Genomic DNA, 15,265 nt, shown 5'->3' with positions numbered 1-15,265 from the left:
TGTATGTAGCAGTGTTACTGGGGTGAGGCGGCTGTATGTAGCAGTGTTACTGCTGGGATAGTGGAAAGGAAGCAGGAGGACGTGTGTGTACGCTACACTTAGTGGGGGCCTCCACCAGATTTTGCGCCCAAGGGCCCCCACCAACCTTAATCCGGCCCTGGTAACACCACAGATATCACAGTGATATCTCTGAGTACAGATCATGTAGTAGATGTATCCTGCAGTCCTATGTAACACCACAGATAACACAGTGATATCTCTGAGTACAGATCATGTAGTAGATGTGTCCTGCAGTCCTATGTAACACCACAGATAACACAGTGATATCTCTGAGTACAGATCATGTAGTAGATGTCTCCTGCAGTCCTATGTAACACCACAGATAACACAGTGATATCTCTCTGAGTACAGATCATGTAGTAGATGTGTCCTGCAGTCCTATGTAACACCACAGATAACACAGTGATATCTCTCTGAGTACAGATCATGCAGTAGATGTGTCCTGCAGTCCTATGTAACACCACAGATATCACAGTGATATCTCTGAGTACAGATCATGTAGTAGATGTATCCTGCAGTCCTATGTAACACCACAGATAACACAGTGATATCTCTGAGTACAGATCATGTAGTAGATGTGTCCTGCAGTCCTATGTAACACCACAGATAACACAGTGATATCTCTGAGTACAGATCATGTAGTAGATGTCTCCTGCAGTCCTATGTAACACCACAGATAACACAGTGATATCTCTCTGAGTACAGATCATGTAGTAGATGTGTCCTGCAGTCCTATGTAACACCACAGATAACACAGTGATATCTCTGAGTACAGATCATGTAGTAGATGTGTCCTGCAGTCCTATGTAACACCACAGATAACACAGTGATATCTCCCTGAGTACAGATCATGCAGTAGATGTGTCCTGCAGTCCTATGTAACACCACAGATATCACAGTGATATCTCTGAGTACAGATCATGTAGTAGATGTATCCTGCAGTCCTATGTAACACCACAGATAACACAGTGATATCTCTGAGTACAGATCATGTAGTAGATGTGTCCTGCAGTCCTATGTAACACCACAGATAACACAGTGATATCTCTGAGTACAGATCATGTAGTAGATGTCTCCTGCAGTCCTATGTAACACCACAGATAACACAGTGATATCTCTGAGTACAGATCATGTAGTAGATGTGTCCTGCAGTCCTATGTAACACCACAGATAACACAGTGATATCTCTCTGAGTACAGATCATGTAGTAGATGTGTCCTGCAGTCCTATGTAACACCACAGATAACACAGTGATATCTCTGAGTACAGATCATGTAGTAGAGGTGTCCTGCAGTCCTATGTAACACCACAGATAACACCGTGATATCTCTGAGTACAGATCATGTAGTAGATGTGTCCTGCAGTCCTATGTAACACCACAGATAACACAGTGATATCTCTGAGTACAGATCATGTAGTAGATGTGTCCTGCAGTCCTATGTAACACCACAGATAACACAGTGATATCTCCCTGAGTACAGATCATGCAGTAGATGTGTCCTGCAGTCCTATGTAACACCACAGATAACACAGTGATATCTCTGAGTACAGATCATGTAGTAGATGTGTCCTGCAGTCCTGTGTAACACCACAGATAACACAGTGATATCGCTGAGTACAGATCATGTAGTAGATGTGTCCTGCAGTCCTATGTAACACCACAGATAACACAGTGATATCTCTGAGTACAGATCATGTAGTAGATGTGTCCTGCAGTCCTATGTAACACCACAGATAACACAGTGATATCTCTGAGTACAGATCATGTAGTAGATGTGTCCTGCAGTCCTATGTAACACCACAGATAACACAGTGATGTATCTGAGTACAGATCATGTAGTAGATGTGTCCTGCAGTCCTATGTAACACCACAGATAACACAGTGATATCCCTGAGTACAGATCATGTAGTAGATGTGTGCTGCAGTCCTATGTAACACCACAGATAACACAGTGATATCTCTGAGTACAGATCATGTAGTAGATGTGTCGAGCAGTCCTATGTAACACCACAGATAACACAGTGATATCTCTGAGTACAGATCATGTAGTAGATGTGTCCTGCAGTCCTATGTAACAGCACAGATAACACAGTGATATCTCCCTGAGTACAGGTCATGTAGATGTGTCCTGCAGTCCTATGTAACAGCACAGATAACACAGTGATATCTCTGAGTACAGATCATGTAGTAGATGTGTCCTGCAGTCCTATGTAACACCACAGATAACACAGTGATATCTCTGAGTACAGATCATGTAGTAGATGTGTGCTGCAGTCCTATGTAACACCACAGATAACACAGTGATATCTCTGAGTACAGATCATGTAGTAGATGTGTCGAGCAGTCCTATGTAACACCACAGATAACACAGTGATATCGCTGAGTACAGATCATGTAGTAGATGTGTCCTGCAGTCCTATGTAACACCACAGATAACACAGTGATATCTCTGAGTACAGATCATGTAGTAGATGTGTCCTGCAGTCCTATGTAACACCACAGATAACACAGTGATATCTCTGAGTACAGATCATGTAGTAGATGTGACCTGCAGTCCTATGTAACACCACAGATAACACAGTGATATCGCTGAGTACAGATCATGTAGTAGATGTGACCTGCAGTCCTATGTAACACCACAGATAACACAGTGATATCTCTGAGTACAGATCATGTAGTAGATGTGACCTGCAGTCCTATGTAACACCACAGATAACACAGTGATATCTCTGAGTACAGATCATGTAGTAGATGTGTCGAGCAGTCCTATGTAACACCACAGATAACACAGTGATATCTCTGAGTACAGATCATGTAGTAGATGTGTCGAGCAGTCCTATGTAACACCACAGATAACACAGTGATATCTCTGAGTACAGATCATGTAGTAGATGTATCCTGCAGTCCTATGTAACACCACAGATAACACAGTGATATCTCTCTGAGTACAGATCATGTAGTAGATGTATCCTGCAGTCCTATGTAACACCACAGATAACACAGTGATATCTGAGTACAGATCATGTAGTAGATGTGTCCTGCAGTCCTATGTAACACCACAGATAACACAGTGATATCTCTGAGTACAGATCATGTAGTAGATGTTTCCTGCAGTCCTATGTAACACCACAGATAACACAGTGATATCTCTGAGTACAGATCATGTAGTAGATGTGTCCTGCAGTCCTATGTAACACCACTGATAATACAGTGATATCTCTGAGTACAGATCATGTAGTAGATGTGTCCTGCAGTCCTATGTAACACCACAGATAACACCGTGATATCTCTGAGTACAGATCATGTAGTAGATGTGACCTGCAGTCCTATGTAACACCACAGATAACACAGTGATATCTCTCTGAGTACAGATCATGTAGTAGATGTGTCCTGCAGTCCTATGTAACACCACAGATAACACAGTGATATCTCTGAGTACAGATCATGTAGTAGATGTGTCCTGCAGTCCTATGTAACACCTCAGATAACACAGTGATATCTCTCTGAGTACAGATCATGTAGTAGATGTGACCTGCAGTCCTATGTAACACCTCAGATAATACAGTGATATCTCTGAGTACAGATCATGTAATAGATGTGTCCTGCAGTCCTATGTAACACCACAGATAACACAGTGATATCTCTCTGAGTACAGATCATGTAGTAGATGTGACCTGCAGTCCCATGTAACACCACAGATAACACAGTGATATCTCTCTGAGTACAGGTCATGTAGTAGATGTGTCCTGCAGTCCTATGTAACACCACAGATAGCACAGTGATATCTCTGAGTACAGATCATGTAGAAGATGTGTCCTGCAGTCCTATGTAACACCACAGATAACACAGTGATATCTCTCTGAGTACAGATCATGCAGTAGATGTGTCCTGCAGTCCTATGTAACACCCAGGGCCGGATTAAAGGAGGGGCTCCTGGGGCTCTAGCCCCGGGGCCCCCACCACTTTCACTTTTTAAGGGGCCCCCACCAGTTTCCGACAGTCAGCGACTCAGCGGACTGTCTCTGTGTGCAATGCACAGCGGCCTGTGGCCGCCCCCATCACACGTAGGGGTCTAGGATGTCAACTGTGTCAGTGAGACACAGCTGCCATCACTGGCGGAGTTCACTGATGCACTGTTTTGTCGGCAGCAGGTTGTGATGGGACGCCGGCGGCGAGTGATGATGTCACGCTGTCAGCATCCGATCACTACATGCTGCTGCCAAAACAGTGCATCGGCGATGTCCCCCAGCGATGGCAACTGTGTCTTCAGTGGCCGGCGGCTGCCTGAAGAGCGAGGAAGAGCCTGCAGCATCATGGGATCACTGGAAGGGAAGGTGAGGGTAAGTATGAAGTTTATTATTTTGTGGCCATTTTCTACAGGGGACTGGCAGCTAAATTCTACAGGGGGCTTGTGGCTGTATACTACAGGGGCTGGCAGGCCATACACTACAGGGGGCTGGTGGCTGTATACTACAGGGGGCTGGTGGCTGTACACTACAGGGGGCTGCAGGATATAAACTACAGGGTCTGGCAGGCTGTATACTACAGGGAGCTGTCAGGCTATATACTACAGGGGGCTTGTGGCTGTATACTACAGGGGGCTGTCAAGCTATATACTACAGGGGGCTGCAGGCTATATACTACAGGGTCTGGCAGGCTATATACTACAGGGTCTGGCAGGCTATATACTACAGAGGGATGGCAGGCTATATACTACAGAAGGCTGGCAGGCTATATACTTCCAAAAACATTGTTGGAAGGGCCCCCACCAGTTTGCGCCCAGGGGCCCCCACCACCCTTAATCCGGCCCTGTGTATATACTGTGTATATATATGTATATACTGTGTATTTATGCATCTACTGTGTATATATATGTATATACTGTGTATTTATGCATCTACTGTGTATATATATGTATATACTGTGTATTTATGCATCTACTGTGTATATATATGTATATACTGTGTATTTATGCATCTACTGTGTATATATATGTATATGCTGTGTATTTATGCATCTACTGTGTATATATATATGTATATACTGTGTATTTATGCATCTACTGTGTATATATATGTATATACTGTGTATTTATGCATCTACTGTGTATATATATGTATATACTGTGTATTTATGCATCTACTGTGTATATATATGTATATGCTGTGTATTTATGCATCTACTGTGTATATATATGTATATACTGTGTATTTATGCATCTACTGTGTATATATATGTATATACTGTGTATTTATGCATCTACTGTGTATATATATGTATATACTGTGTATTTATGCATCTACTGTGTATATATATGTATATACTGTGTATTTATGCATCTACTGTGTATATATATGTATATACTGTGTATTTATGCATCTACTGTGTATATATATGTATATACTGTGTATTTATGCATCTACTGTGTATATATATGTATATGCTGTGTATTTATGCATCTACTGTGTATATATATATGTATATACTGTGTATTTATGCATCTACTGTGTATATATATATGTATATACTGTGTATTTATGCATCTACTGTGTATATATGCATCTACTGTATATATATATATATGTATATACTGTGTATTTATGCATCTACTGTGTATATATATGTATATACTGTATATTTATGCATCTACTGTGTATATATATGTATATACTGTGTATTTATGCATCTACTTTGTATATACACGCATATACTGTGTATTTATGCATCTACTGTGTTTATACACGGATATACTGTGTATTTATGCATCTACTGTGTTTATACACGGATATACTGTGTATTTATGCATCTACTGTGTTTATACATGCATATACTGTGTATTTATGCATCTACTGTGTTTATACACGCATATATGTGTGTACATTTATATATATGTGAATGATGTGGTTTTTGTATATACTGTGTATTTGGAATGTATGTATATACTCTATATATATACATATATATATGTTTTGTGCTGTCGCCGCTGTATGTAGCTGTGTTACTGGGGATGAGGCGGCTGTATGTAGCTGTGTTACTGGGGGTGAGGCGGCTGTATGTAGCTGTGTTACTGGGGATGAGGTGGCTGTATGCAGCTGTGTTACTGGGGCGAGGCGGCTGTATGTAGCTGTGTTACTGGGGATGAGGCGGCTGTATGTAGCTGTGTTACTGGGGGGGAGGCGGCTGTATGTAGCTGTGTCACTGGAGATGAAGCGGCTGTATGTAGCTGTGTTACTGGGGGCGAGGCGGCTGTATGTAGCTGTGTTACTGGGGTGAGGCGGCTGTATGTAGCAGTGTTACTGGGGTGAGGCGGCTGTATGTAGCAGTGTTACTGCTGGGATAGTGGAAAGGAAGCAGGAGGACGTGTGTGTACGCTACACTTAGTGGGGGCCTCCACCAGATTTTGCGCCCAAGGGCCCCCACCAACCTTAATCCGGCCCTGGTAACACCACAGATATCACAGTGATATCTCTGAGTACAGATCATGTAGTAGATGTATCCTGCAGTCCTATGTAACACCACAGATAACACAGTGATATCTCTGAGTACAGATCATGTAGTAGATGTGTCCTGCAGTCCTATGTAACACCACAGATAACACAGTGATATCTCTGAGTACAGATCATGTAGTAGATGTCTCCTGCAGTCCTATGTAACACCACAGATAACACAGTGATATCTCTCTGAGTACAGATCATGTAGTAGATGTGTCCTGCAGTCCTATGTAACACCACAGATAACACAGTGATATCTCTCTGAGTACAGATCATGCAGTAGATGTGTCCTGCAGTCCTATGTAACACCACAGATATCACAGTGATATCTCTGAGTACAGATCATGTAGTAGATGTATCCTGCAGTCCTATGTAACACCACAGATAACACAGTGATATCTCTGAGTACAGATCATGTAGTAGATGTGTCCTGCAGTCCTATGTAACACCACAGATAACACAGTGATATCTCTGAGTACAGATCATGTAGTAGATGTCTCCTGCAGTCCTATGTAACACCACAGATAACACAGTGATATCTCTCTGAGTACAGATCATGTAGTAGATGTGTCCTGCAGTCCTATGTAACACCACAGATAACACAGTGATATCTCTGAGTACAGATCATGTAGTAGATGTGTCCTGCAGTCCTATGTAACACCACAGATAACACAGTGATATCTCCCTGAGTACAGATCATGCAGTAGATGTGTCCTGCAGTCCTATGTAACACCACAGATATCACAGTGATATCTCTGAGTACAGATCATGTAGTAGATGTATCCTGCAGTCCTATGTAACACCACAGATAACACAGTGATATCTCTGAGTACAGATCATGTAGTAGATGTGTCCTGCAGTCCTATGTAACACCACAGATAACACAGTGATATCTCTGAGTACAGATCATGTAGTAGATGTCTCCTGCAGTCCTATGTAACACCACAGATAACACAGTGATATCTCTGAGTACAGATCATGTAGTAGATGTGTCCTGCAGTCCTATGTAACACCACAGATAACACAGTGATATCTCTCTGAGTACAGATCATGTAGTAGATGTGTCCTGCAGTCCTATGTAACACCACAGATAACACAGTGATATCTCTGAGTACAGATCATGTAGTAGAGGTGTCCTGCAGTCCTATGTAACACCACAGATAACACCGTGATATCTCTGAGTACAGATCATGTAGTAGATGTGTCCTGCAGTCCTATGTAACACCACAGATAACACAGTGATATCTCTGAGTACAGATCATGTAGTAGATGTGTCCTGCAGTCCTATGTAACACCACAGATAACACAGTGATATCTCCCTGAGTACAGATCATGCAGTAGATGTGTCCTGCAGTCCTATGTAACACCACAGATAACACAGTGATATCTCTGAGTACAGATCATGTAGTAGATGTGTCCTGCAGTCCTGTGTAACACCACAGATAACACAGTGATATCTCTGAGTACAGATCATGTAGTAGATGTCTCCTGCAGTCCTATGTAACACCACAGATAACACAGTGATATCTCTCTGAGTACAGATCATGTAGTAGATGTGTCCTGCAGTCCTATGTAACACCACAGATAACACAGTGATATCTCTGAGTACAGATCATGTAGTAGATGTGTCCTGCAGTCCTATGTAACACCACAGATAACACAGTGATATCTCTGAGTACAGATCATGTAGTAGATGTGTCCTGCAGTCCTATGTAACACCACAGATAACACAGTGATGTATCTGAGTACAGATCATGTAGTAGATGTGTCCTGCAGTCCTATGTAACACCACAGATAACACAGTGATATCCCTGAGTACAGATCATGTAGTAGATGTGTGCTGCAGTCCTATGTAACACCACAGATAACACAGTGATATCTCTGAGTACAGATCATGTAGTAGATGTGTCGAGCAGTCCTATGTAACACCACAGATAACACAGTGATATCTCTGAGTACAGATCATGTAGTAGATGTGTCCTGCAGTCCTATGTAACAGCACAGATAACACAGTGATATCTCCCTGAGTACAGGTCATGTAGATGTGTCCTGCAGTCCTATGTAACAGCACAGATAACACAGTGATATCTCTGAGTACAGATCATGTAGTAGATGTGTCCTGCAGTCCTATGTAACACCACAGATAACACAGTGATATCTCTGAGTACAGATCATGTAGTAGATGTGTGCTGCAGTCCTATGTAACACCACAGATAACACAGTGATATCTCTGAGTACAGATCATGTAGTAGATGTGTCGAGCAGTCCTATGTAACACCACAGATAACACAGTGATATCGCTGAGTACAGATCATGTAGTAGATGTGTCCTGCAGTCCTATGTAACACCACAGATAACACAGTGATATCTCTGAGTACAGATCATGTAGTAGATGTGTCCTGCAGTCCTATGTAACACCACAGATAACACAGTGATATCTCTGAGTACAGATCATGTAGTAGATGTGACCTGCAGTCCTATGTAACACCACAGATAACACAGTGATATCGCTGAGTACAGATCATGTAGTAGATGTGACCTGCAGTCCTATGTAACACCACAGATAACACAGTGATATCTCTGAGTACAGATCATGTAGTAGATGTGACCTGCAGTCCTATGTAACACCACAGATAACACAGTGATATCTCTGAGTACAGATCATGTAGTAGATGTGTCGAGCAGTCCTATGTAACACCACAGATAACACAGTGATATCTCTGAGTACAGATCATGTAGTAGATGTGTCGAGCAGTCCTATGTAACACCACAGATAACACAGTGATATCTCTGAGTACAGATCATGTAGTAGATGTATCCTGCAGTCCTATGTAACACCACAGATAACACAGTGATATCTCTCTGAGTACAGATCATGTAGTAGATGTATCCTGCAGTCCTATGTAACACCACAGATAACACAGTGATATCTGAGTACAGATCATGTAGTAGATGTGTCCTGCAGTCCTATGTAACACCACTGATAATACAGTGATATCTCTGAGTACAGATCATGTAGTAGATGTGTCCTGCAGTCCTATGTAACACCACAGATAACACCGTGATATCTCTGAGTACAGATCATGTAGTAGATGTGACCTGCAGTCCTATGTAACACCACAGATAACACAGTGATATCTCTCTGAGTACAGATCATGTAGTAGATGTGTCCTGCAGTCCTATGTAACACCACAGATAACACAGTGATATCTCTGAGTACAGATCATGTAGTAGATGTGTCCTGCAGTCCTATGTAACACCTCAGATAACACAGTGATATCTCTCTGAGTACAGATCATGTAGTAGATGTGACCTGCAGTCCTATGTAACACCTCAGATAATACAGTGATATCTCTGAGTACAGATCATGTAATAGATGTGTCCTGCAGTCCTATGTAACACCACAGATAACACAGTGATATCTCTCTGAGTACAGATCATGTAGTAGATGTGACCTGCAGTCCCATGTAACACCACAGATAACACAGTGATATCTCTCTGAGTACAGGTCATGTAGTAGATGTGTCCTGCAGTCCTATGTAACACCACAGATAGCACAGTGATATCTCTGAGTACAGATCATGTAGAAGATGTGTCCTGCAGTCCTATGTAACACCACAGATAACACAGTGATATCTCTGAGTACAGATCATGTAGTAGATGTGTCCTGCAGTCCTATGTAACACCACAGATAACACTGTGATATCTCTGAGTACAGATTATGTAGTAGATGTGTCCTGCAGTCCTATGTAACACCACAGATAACACAGTGATATCTCTGAGTACAGATCATGTAGATGTGTCCTGCAGTCCTATGTAACACCACAGATAACACAGTGATATCTCTGAGTACAGATCATGTAGTAGATGTGACCTGCAGTCCCATGTAACACCACAGATAACACAGTGATATCTCTGAGTACAGATCATGTAGTAGATGTGTCCTGCAGTCCTATGTAACACCACAGATAACACAGTGATATCTCTGAGTACAGATCATGTAGTAGATGTCACCTGCAGTCCTATGTAACAGCACAGATAACACAGTGATATCTCTAAGTACAGATCGTGTAGTAGATGTGACCTGCAGTCCCATGTAACACCACAGATAACACAGTGATATCTCTCTGAGTACAGATCATATAGTAGATGTGTCCTGCAGTCCTATGTAACACCACAGATAACACAGTGATATCTCTGAGTACAGATCATGTAGTAGATGTGTCCTGCAGTCCTATGTAACACCACAGATAACACAGTGATATCTCTGAGTACAGATCATGTAGTAGATGTGTCCTGCAGTCCTATGTAACACCACAGATAACACAGTGATATCTCTGAGTACAGATCATGTAGTAGATGTTTCCTGCAGTCCTATGTAACACGACAGATAACACAGTGATATCTCTGAGTACAGATCATGTAGTAGATGTGTCCTGCAGTCCTATGTAACACCACAGATAACACAGTGATATCTCAGTACAGTTCATGTAGCAGATGTGTCCTGCAGTCCTATGTAACACCACAGATAACACAGTGATGTATCTGAGTACAGATCATGTAGTAGATGTGTCCTGCAGTCCTATGTAACACCACAGATAACACTGATATCTCTGAGTACAGATCATGTAGTAGATGTGACCTGCAGTCCTATGTAACACCACAGATAACACAGTTACATAGGGCTGCAGGTCACATCTACTACATGATCTGTACTGATATTACTGTGTTATCTGTGGCGTTACATAGGACTGCAGGTGACATGTTGGCCTCTGTCATGCGAGTGTGTTTCGGTACAGTGTGTCGGTGATGCTTGTGGGCCCATCCTCACATGGTGCCGGGATGACACAGGGCCATGTGGGGGGAGACTACATCTCCCGGCATGCAGCCGGGGTGGCGCCATCTTGGCCTGACATTCCCACATGATTCCATACAGGAGAGGAGCTGAGAGGGGTCTTCGCCTAAGCCGCGCCCTTCTGACTGTTGATTGGCTGATGGTACCGGCGGCGCAGTCGCTGATTGGTGGGCGCCGTCTGCCCGTCACGGCCGTCTCCATAGGCAGGGGGAGAGTGAGAGGTGAGTCGCCGGGTGTTCTGTGTCTACGGAGCGGGCGCACACCCGGGGTCATGTCCATGTATGTGCTCGGGTAGAGAGGGGCATGTGGCCCGTGCTCCGGGGCGGCTGCGCTGGGAGCTGAGAGCACTGCTCAGGCCTGGAGAGGGGCCCTGCATCCTGCTCCACACTGCAGGGCACAGGCCGGGGCCCACATGTGCTGTGTTATGGGATTAGGGTACCCATAGGGTTCTGTGCAAGCGAGGGGCCCCTCCATACGGTCTTAGGCGGGTGAGGGGCCCTTCAATAAGGTGCTGTGCAGGTGGGGGGCCCTTCCATAAGGTGCTGTGCAGGTGGGGGGCCCTTCCATAAGGTGCTGTGCAGGTGGGGGGCCTTTCCATAAGGTGCTGTGCAGGTGGGGGGCCCTTCCATAAGGTCCTGTGCAGGTGGGGGGCCCTTCCACAAGGTCCTGTGCAGGTGGGGGGCCCTTCCACAAGGTCCTGTGCAGGTGGGGGGCCCTTCCACAAGGTCCTGTGCAAGTGGGGGGCCCTTCCACAAGGTCCTGTGCAGGTGGGGGGCCCTTCCACAAGGTCCTGTGCAGGTGGGGGGCCCTTCCACAAGGTCCTGTGCAGGTGAGGGGCCCTTCCACAAGGTCCTGTGCAGGTGAGGGGCCCTTCCACAAGGTCCTGTGCAGGTGAGGGGCCCTTCCACAAGGTCCTGTGCAGGTGAGGGGCCCTTCCACAAGGTCCTGTGCAGGTGAGGGGCCCTTCCACAAGGTCCTGTGCAGGTGAGGGGCCCTTCCACAAGGTCCTGTGCAGGTGAGGGGCCCTTCCACAAGGTCCTGTGCAGGTGAGGGGCCCTTCCACAAGGTCCTGTGCAGGTGGGGGGCCCTTCCACAAGGTCCTGTGCAGGTGGGGGGCCCTTCCACAAGGTCCTGTGCAGGTGGGGGGCCCTTCCACAAGGTCCTGTGCAGGTGGGGGGCCCCTCCTCCATGGGGTCCTATACATGGGAATGTCCTCCCCATAGATGCATGGCCCCTCCAAACACATCTTGGGGCTCTTGTGTAGAAGGAACTGACCAGAGGGTCCCTCTCTGTAGATGTGCTTACCCTTCACTTGCTCATGTGTATCCTGCACCCCTATTCTCCTGGGGCCACACCTGGAGGGGGTCTGCTAGGGCCACAGCTCTGCTTCCCAGCATGCTCTTTGTATATTGGCCCTCAGGGGCTAAGCGGACCATTCCTGCTTCTTCCCTACTATCTTATCCCTGCCCTCTGGTGCCCCCTGAGCTGTGTTCTGGTTGTGCTGGGCCTTGTGGTTCTTCTGTGCTTGATGCTTGTGTCAGGTGACTGTATATATGTATCACTCTATACTCTGCTATGATGTGGTCTCCCAGTCGCTCTATATCCTTGTAAATCACATTCCACAATCATAGAATAGAAGTTGAAAGGTTTTGACTCTATTTACATTTTTAAAGGTTACCCAGAGTCCAAAGATAGCGCCATGCCTCTGCACTGGTCATGTTCGGTGCTACAGTGCAGCCCCATCACCATCTCCTCTGACGTCACATGATGAGGGTAATAGCGGCACTCCCACTGCCTTTTCCTAATGCCAACCAATGTATTAGAGTTTGGCTCCAGAAAAAAAATATCTACGTTCTCCAACATCAGACCAAAAGTGGGTGCGGTTTTTTGAGTTTCGGAAACAACAAAATGAATAAGTAATCCATGATTTTTCAGGAGCTCTAAAGTGTCAACGGCAGCCAGACCTAGGAAAAAGTGGTCTCCATGAACTTCCTGCTCAACGTCTGGAGCTCCCGGGAAATATGGTACAAACACCACAAATAATATTATTATTATTAGCAGAACGACGCAAACCAAAAACTGCACGTTATTCCCGACAGCTCGTCCGCAAAATGACTGATGCGGAGAGAACCTGCAGATCCCAGAACAAGTGAAAAGATAATATAATAATCATAGCTGAGACACTGCGAGGCCTCATGCTTCATGATCCTCCAACTGCACAGAACTAATGTTATGTATATACAGTCATGGCCTTAAGTTTTGAGAATGACACAAATCTTATATTGTCACATGATCTGTTGCCCTCTGGTTTGTTAGATGTTTTTATCACATACAGCGATAGAAGTGCAATCATATTATGGCTAATAAAAGGTTTTATGGACAGTTAGAAGGAGTTACTGCAGCGAGTCAGTATTTGCAGTGTTGTCCCTTCTTCTTCAGGACCTCTGCAATTCTCCCTGGCATGTTCTCAATCACCTTCTGGACCAAATCCTGACTGATAGCCGTCCATTCCTGCACAATCACTGCTGCATTTTGTCACAATTTGTTGGTTTTTGTTTGTCCACCGTCTCTTGATGATTGACCACAAGTTCTCAATGGGATTAAGATCTGGGGAGTTTCCAGGCCATGGAGCCAAAATCTCTATGTTTTGTTCCCTGAGCCATTTAGTTCTCCCCTTTACTTTATGGCAAGGTGCTCCATCATGCTGGAAAAGGCATTGCTCATCACCAAACTGCTCCTGGAGGGTTGGGGGAAGTTGCTCTTGGAGGACATTCTGGTTCTCTTCCCCCCCCCCCCCCCCCCCACATGAATGGTTGCAGGAGGCTTTACAGGTGGCATGAGACAAGACTGGTGGTATCGCTCACCTTGTCTTCTCCCAACAAGCTGTTCCAGATGTTCCAAACAATCGGAAAGGGGATTCATCAGAAAAAATGCCTTTCCCCCAGTTCTCAGCAGTCACTCCCTGTACCTTTTGCACAATATCAGTCTGTCCCTGATGGTTTTCTGGAGAGAACTGGCTTCTTTGCTGCCCTCCTGGACACCAGGCCTTGCTCCAAGAGTCTCTGCAGTCTCGCAGTGCGTGCAGATGCCTCACAGCTGCTGCTGCCATTCCTGAGCAAGCTCTGCACTGCTGGGAGCCCCATCCCCAAGCTGAAACACTTGTAAGAGACAGTCCTGGCGCTTGCTGGTCCTTCTTGGGTGCCCTGGAGCCTTTTTGGCAACAATTGAACCCCTCTCCTTGAAGATGCGATAGATTGGTGACTGAGGTGCAATCTTTCTAGCTGCGATACTCTTCCCTGTTAGGCCAGTTTTGTGCATTGATGACTACACGTGTTTCTTTAGAGATAACCATGGTTAACAGAAGAGAAACAATAATGCCAAGCACCAGCCTCCTTTTAAAGTGTCCAGTGGTGTGATTCTTAATCATGACAGATTGATCTCCAGCCCTGTCCTCATCAGCACCCACACCTGTGTTACTGGAGCAATCACTAAAATGATGTTGGATGCTCCTTTAAGGCAGGCCTGCAATGAAGTTGAAATGTGTTTTGGGGGAAAAAGTTCATTTTCTAGGCAAATATTGACTTTGCAATTAATTGCTGTTAAGCTGATCACTCTTTATAACATTCTGGAGTATATGCAAATTGCCATTATAAAACTTGATGCAGTAGACTTTGTAAAAATTAACATTTTATATAATTCTCAAAACTTACAGCCATGACTGTACATGAACTGCACACAGCAGCAGAATAGTGAATGCAGCTCTGGAGTATAATAGAGGATGTAACTCAGGATCTGTACAGGATAAGTAATGTCATGTATGTACACAATGACTGCACCAGCAGCAGAATAGTGAGTGCA

The 15,265-nt window shown here is 44.6% G+C and overlaps 1 protein-coding gene across 8 annotated transcripts in view; it reads left to right on the top strand.

Moving 5' to 3' along the window:
• The window catches only part of ERI3 (ERI1 exoribonuclease family member 3), a 329,148-nt gene that overhangs the window by 190,920 nt on the left and 122,963 nt on the right, over positions 1-15,265 (top strand). Inside the window, exon 1 of one of the 8 annotated variants that reach the window (XM_072127561.1) lies at positions 11,457-11,628. The exons of 5 other annotated variants lie outside the window; for them this stretch is intronic. In XM_072127561.1, coding sequence (XP_071983662.1) covers positions 11,475-11,628 — 154 coding nt within the window. In that variant the 5' untranslated portion in view covers positions 11,457-11,474. Of the gene's footprint in view, positions 1-11,456; positions 11,629-11,663; positions 11,687-13,407; positions 13,432-15,265 lie in introns of those variants that run through there. 2 more of the 8 variants (XM_072127568.1, XM_072127567.1) reach the window with 2 other exon arrangements.

This window comes from Engystomops pustulosus, chromosome 10, assembly GCF_040894005.1.
Source record: "Engystomops pustulosus chromosome 10, aEngPut4.maternal, whole genome shotgun sequence".
NCBI lineage: Eukaryota > Metazoa > Chordata > Amphibia > Anura > Leptodactylidae > Engystomops > Engystomops pustulosus.
The sequence above is the reverse complement of the archived record's forward strand: the minus strand, read 5'-3'. Positions and strand labels throughout refer to the sequence as shown.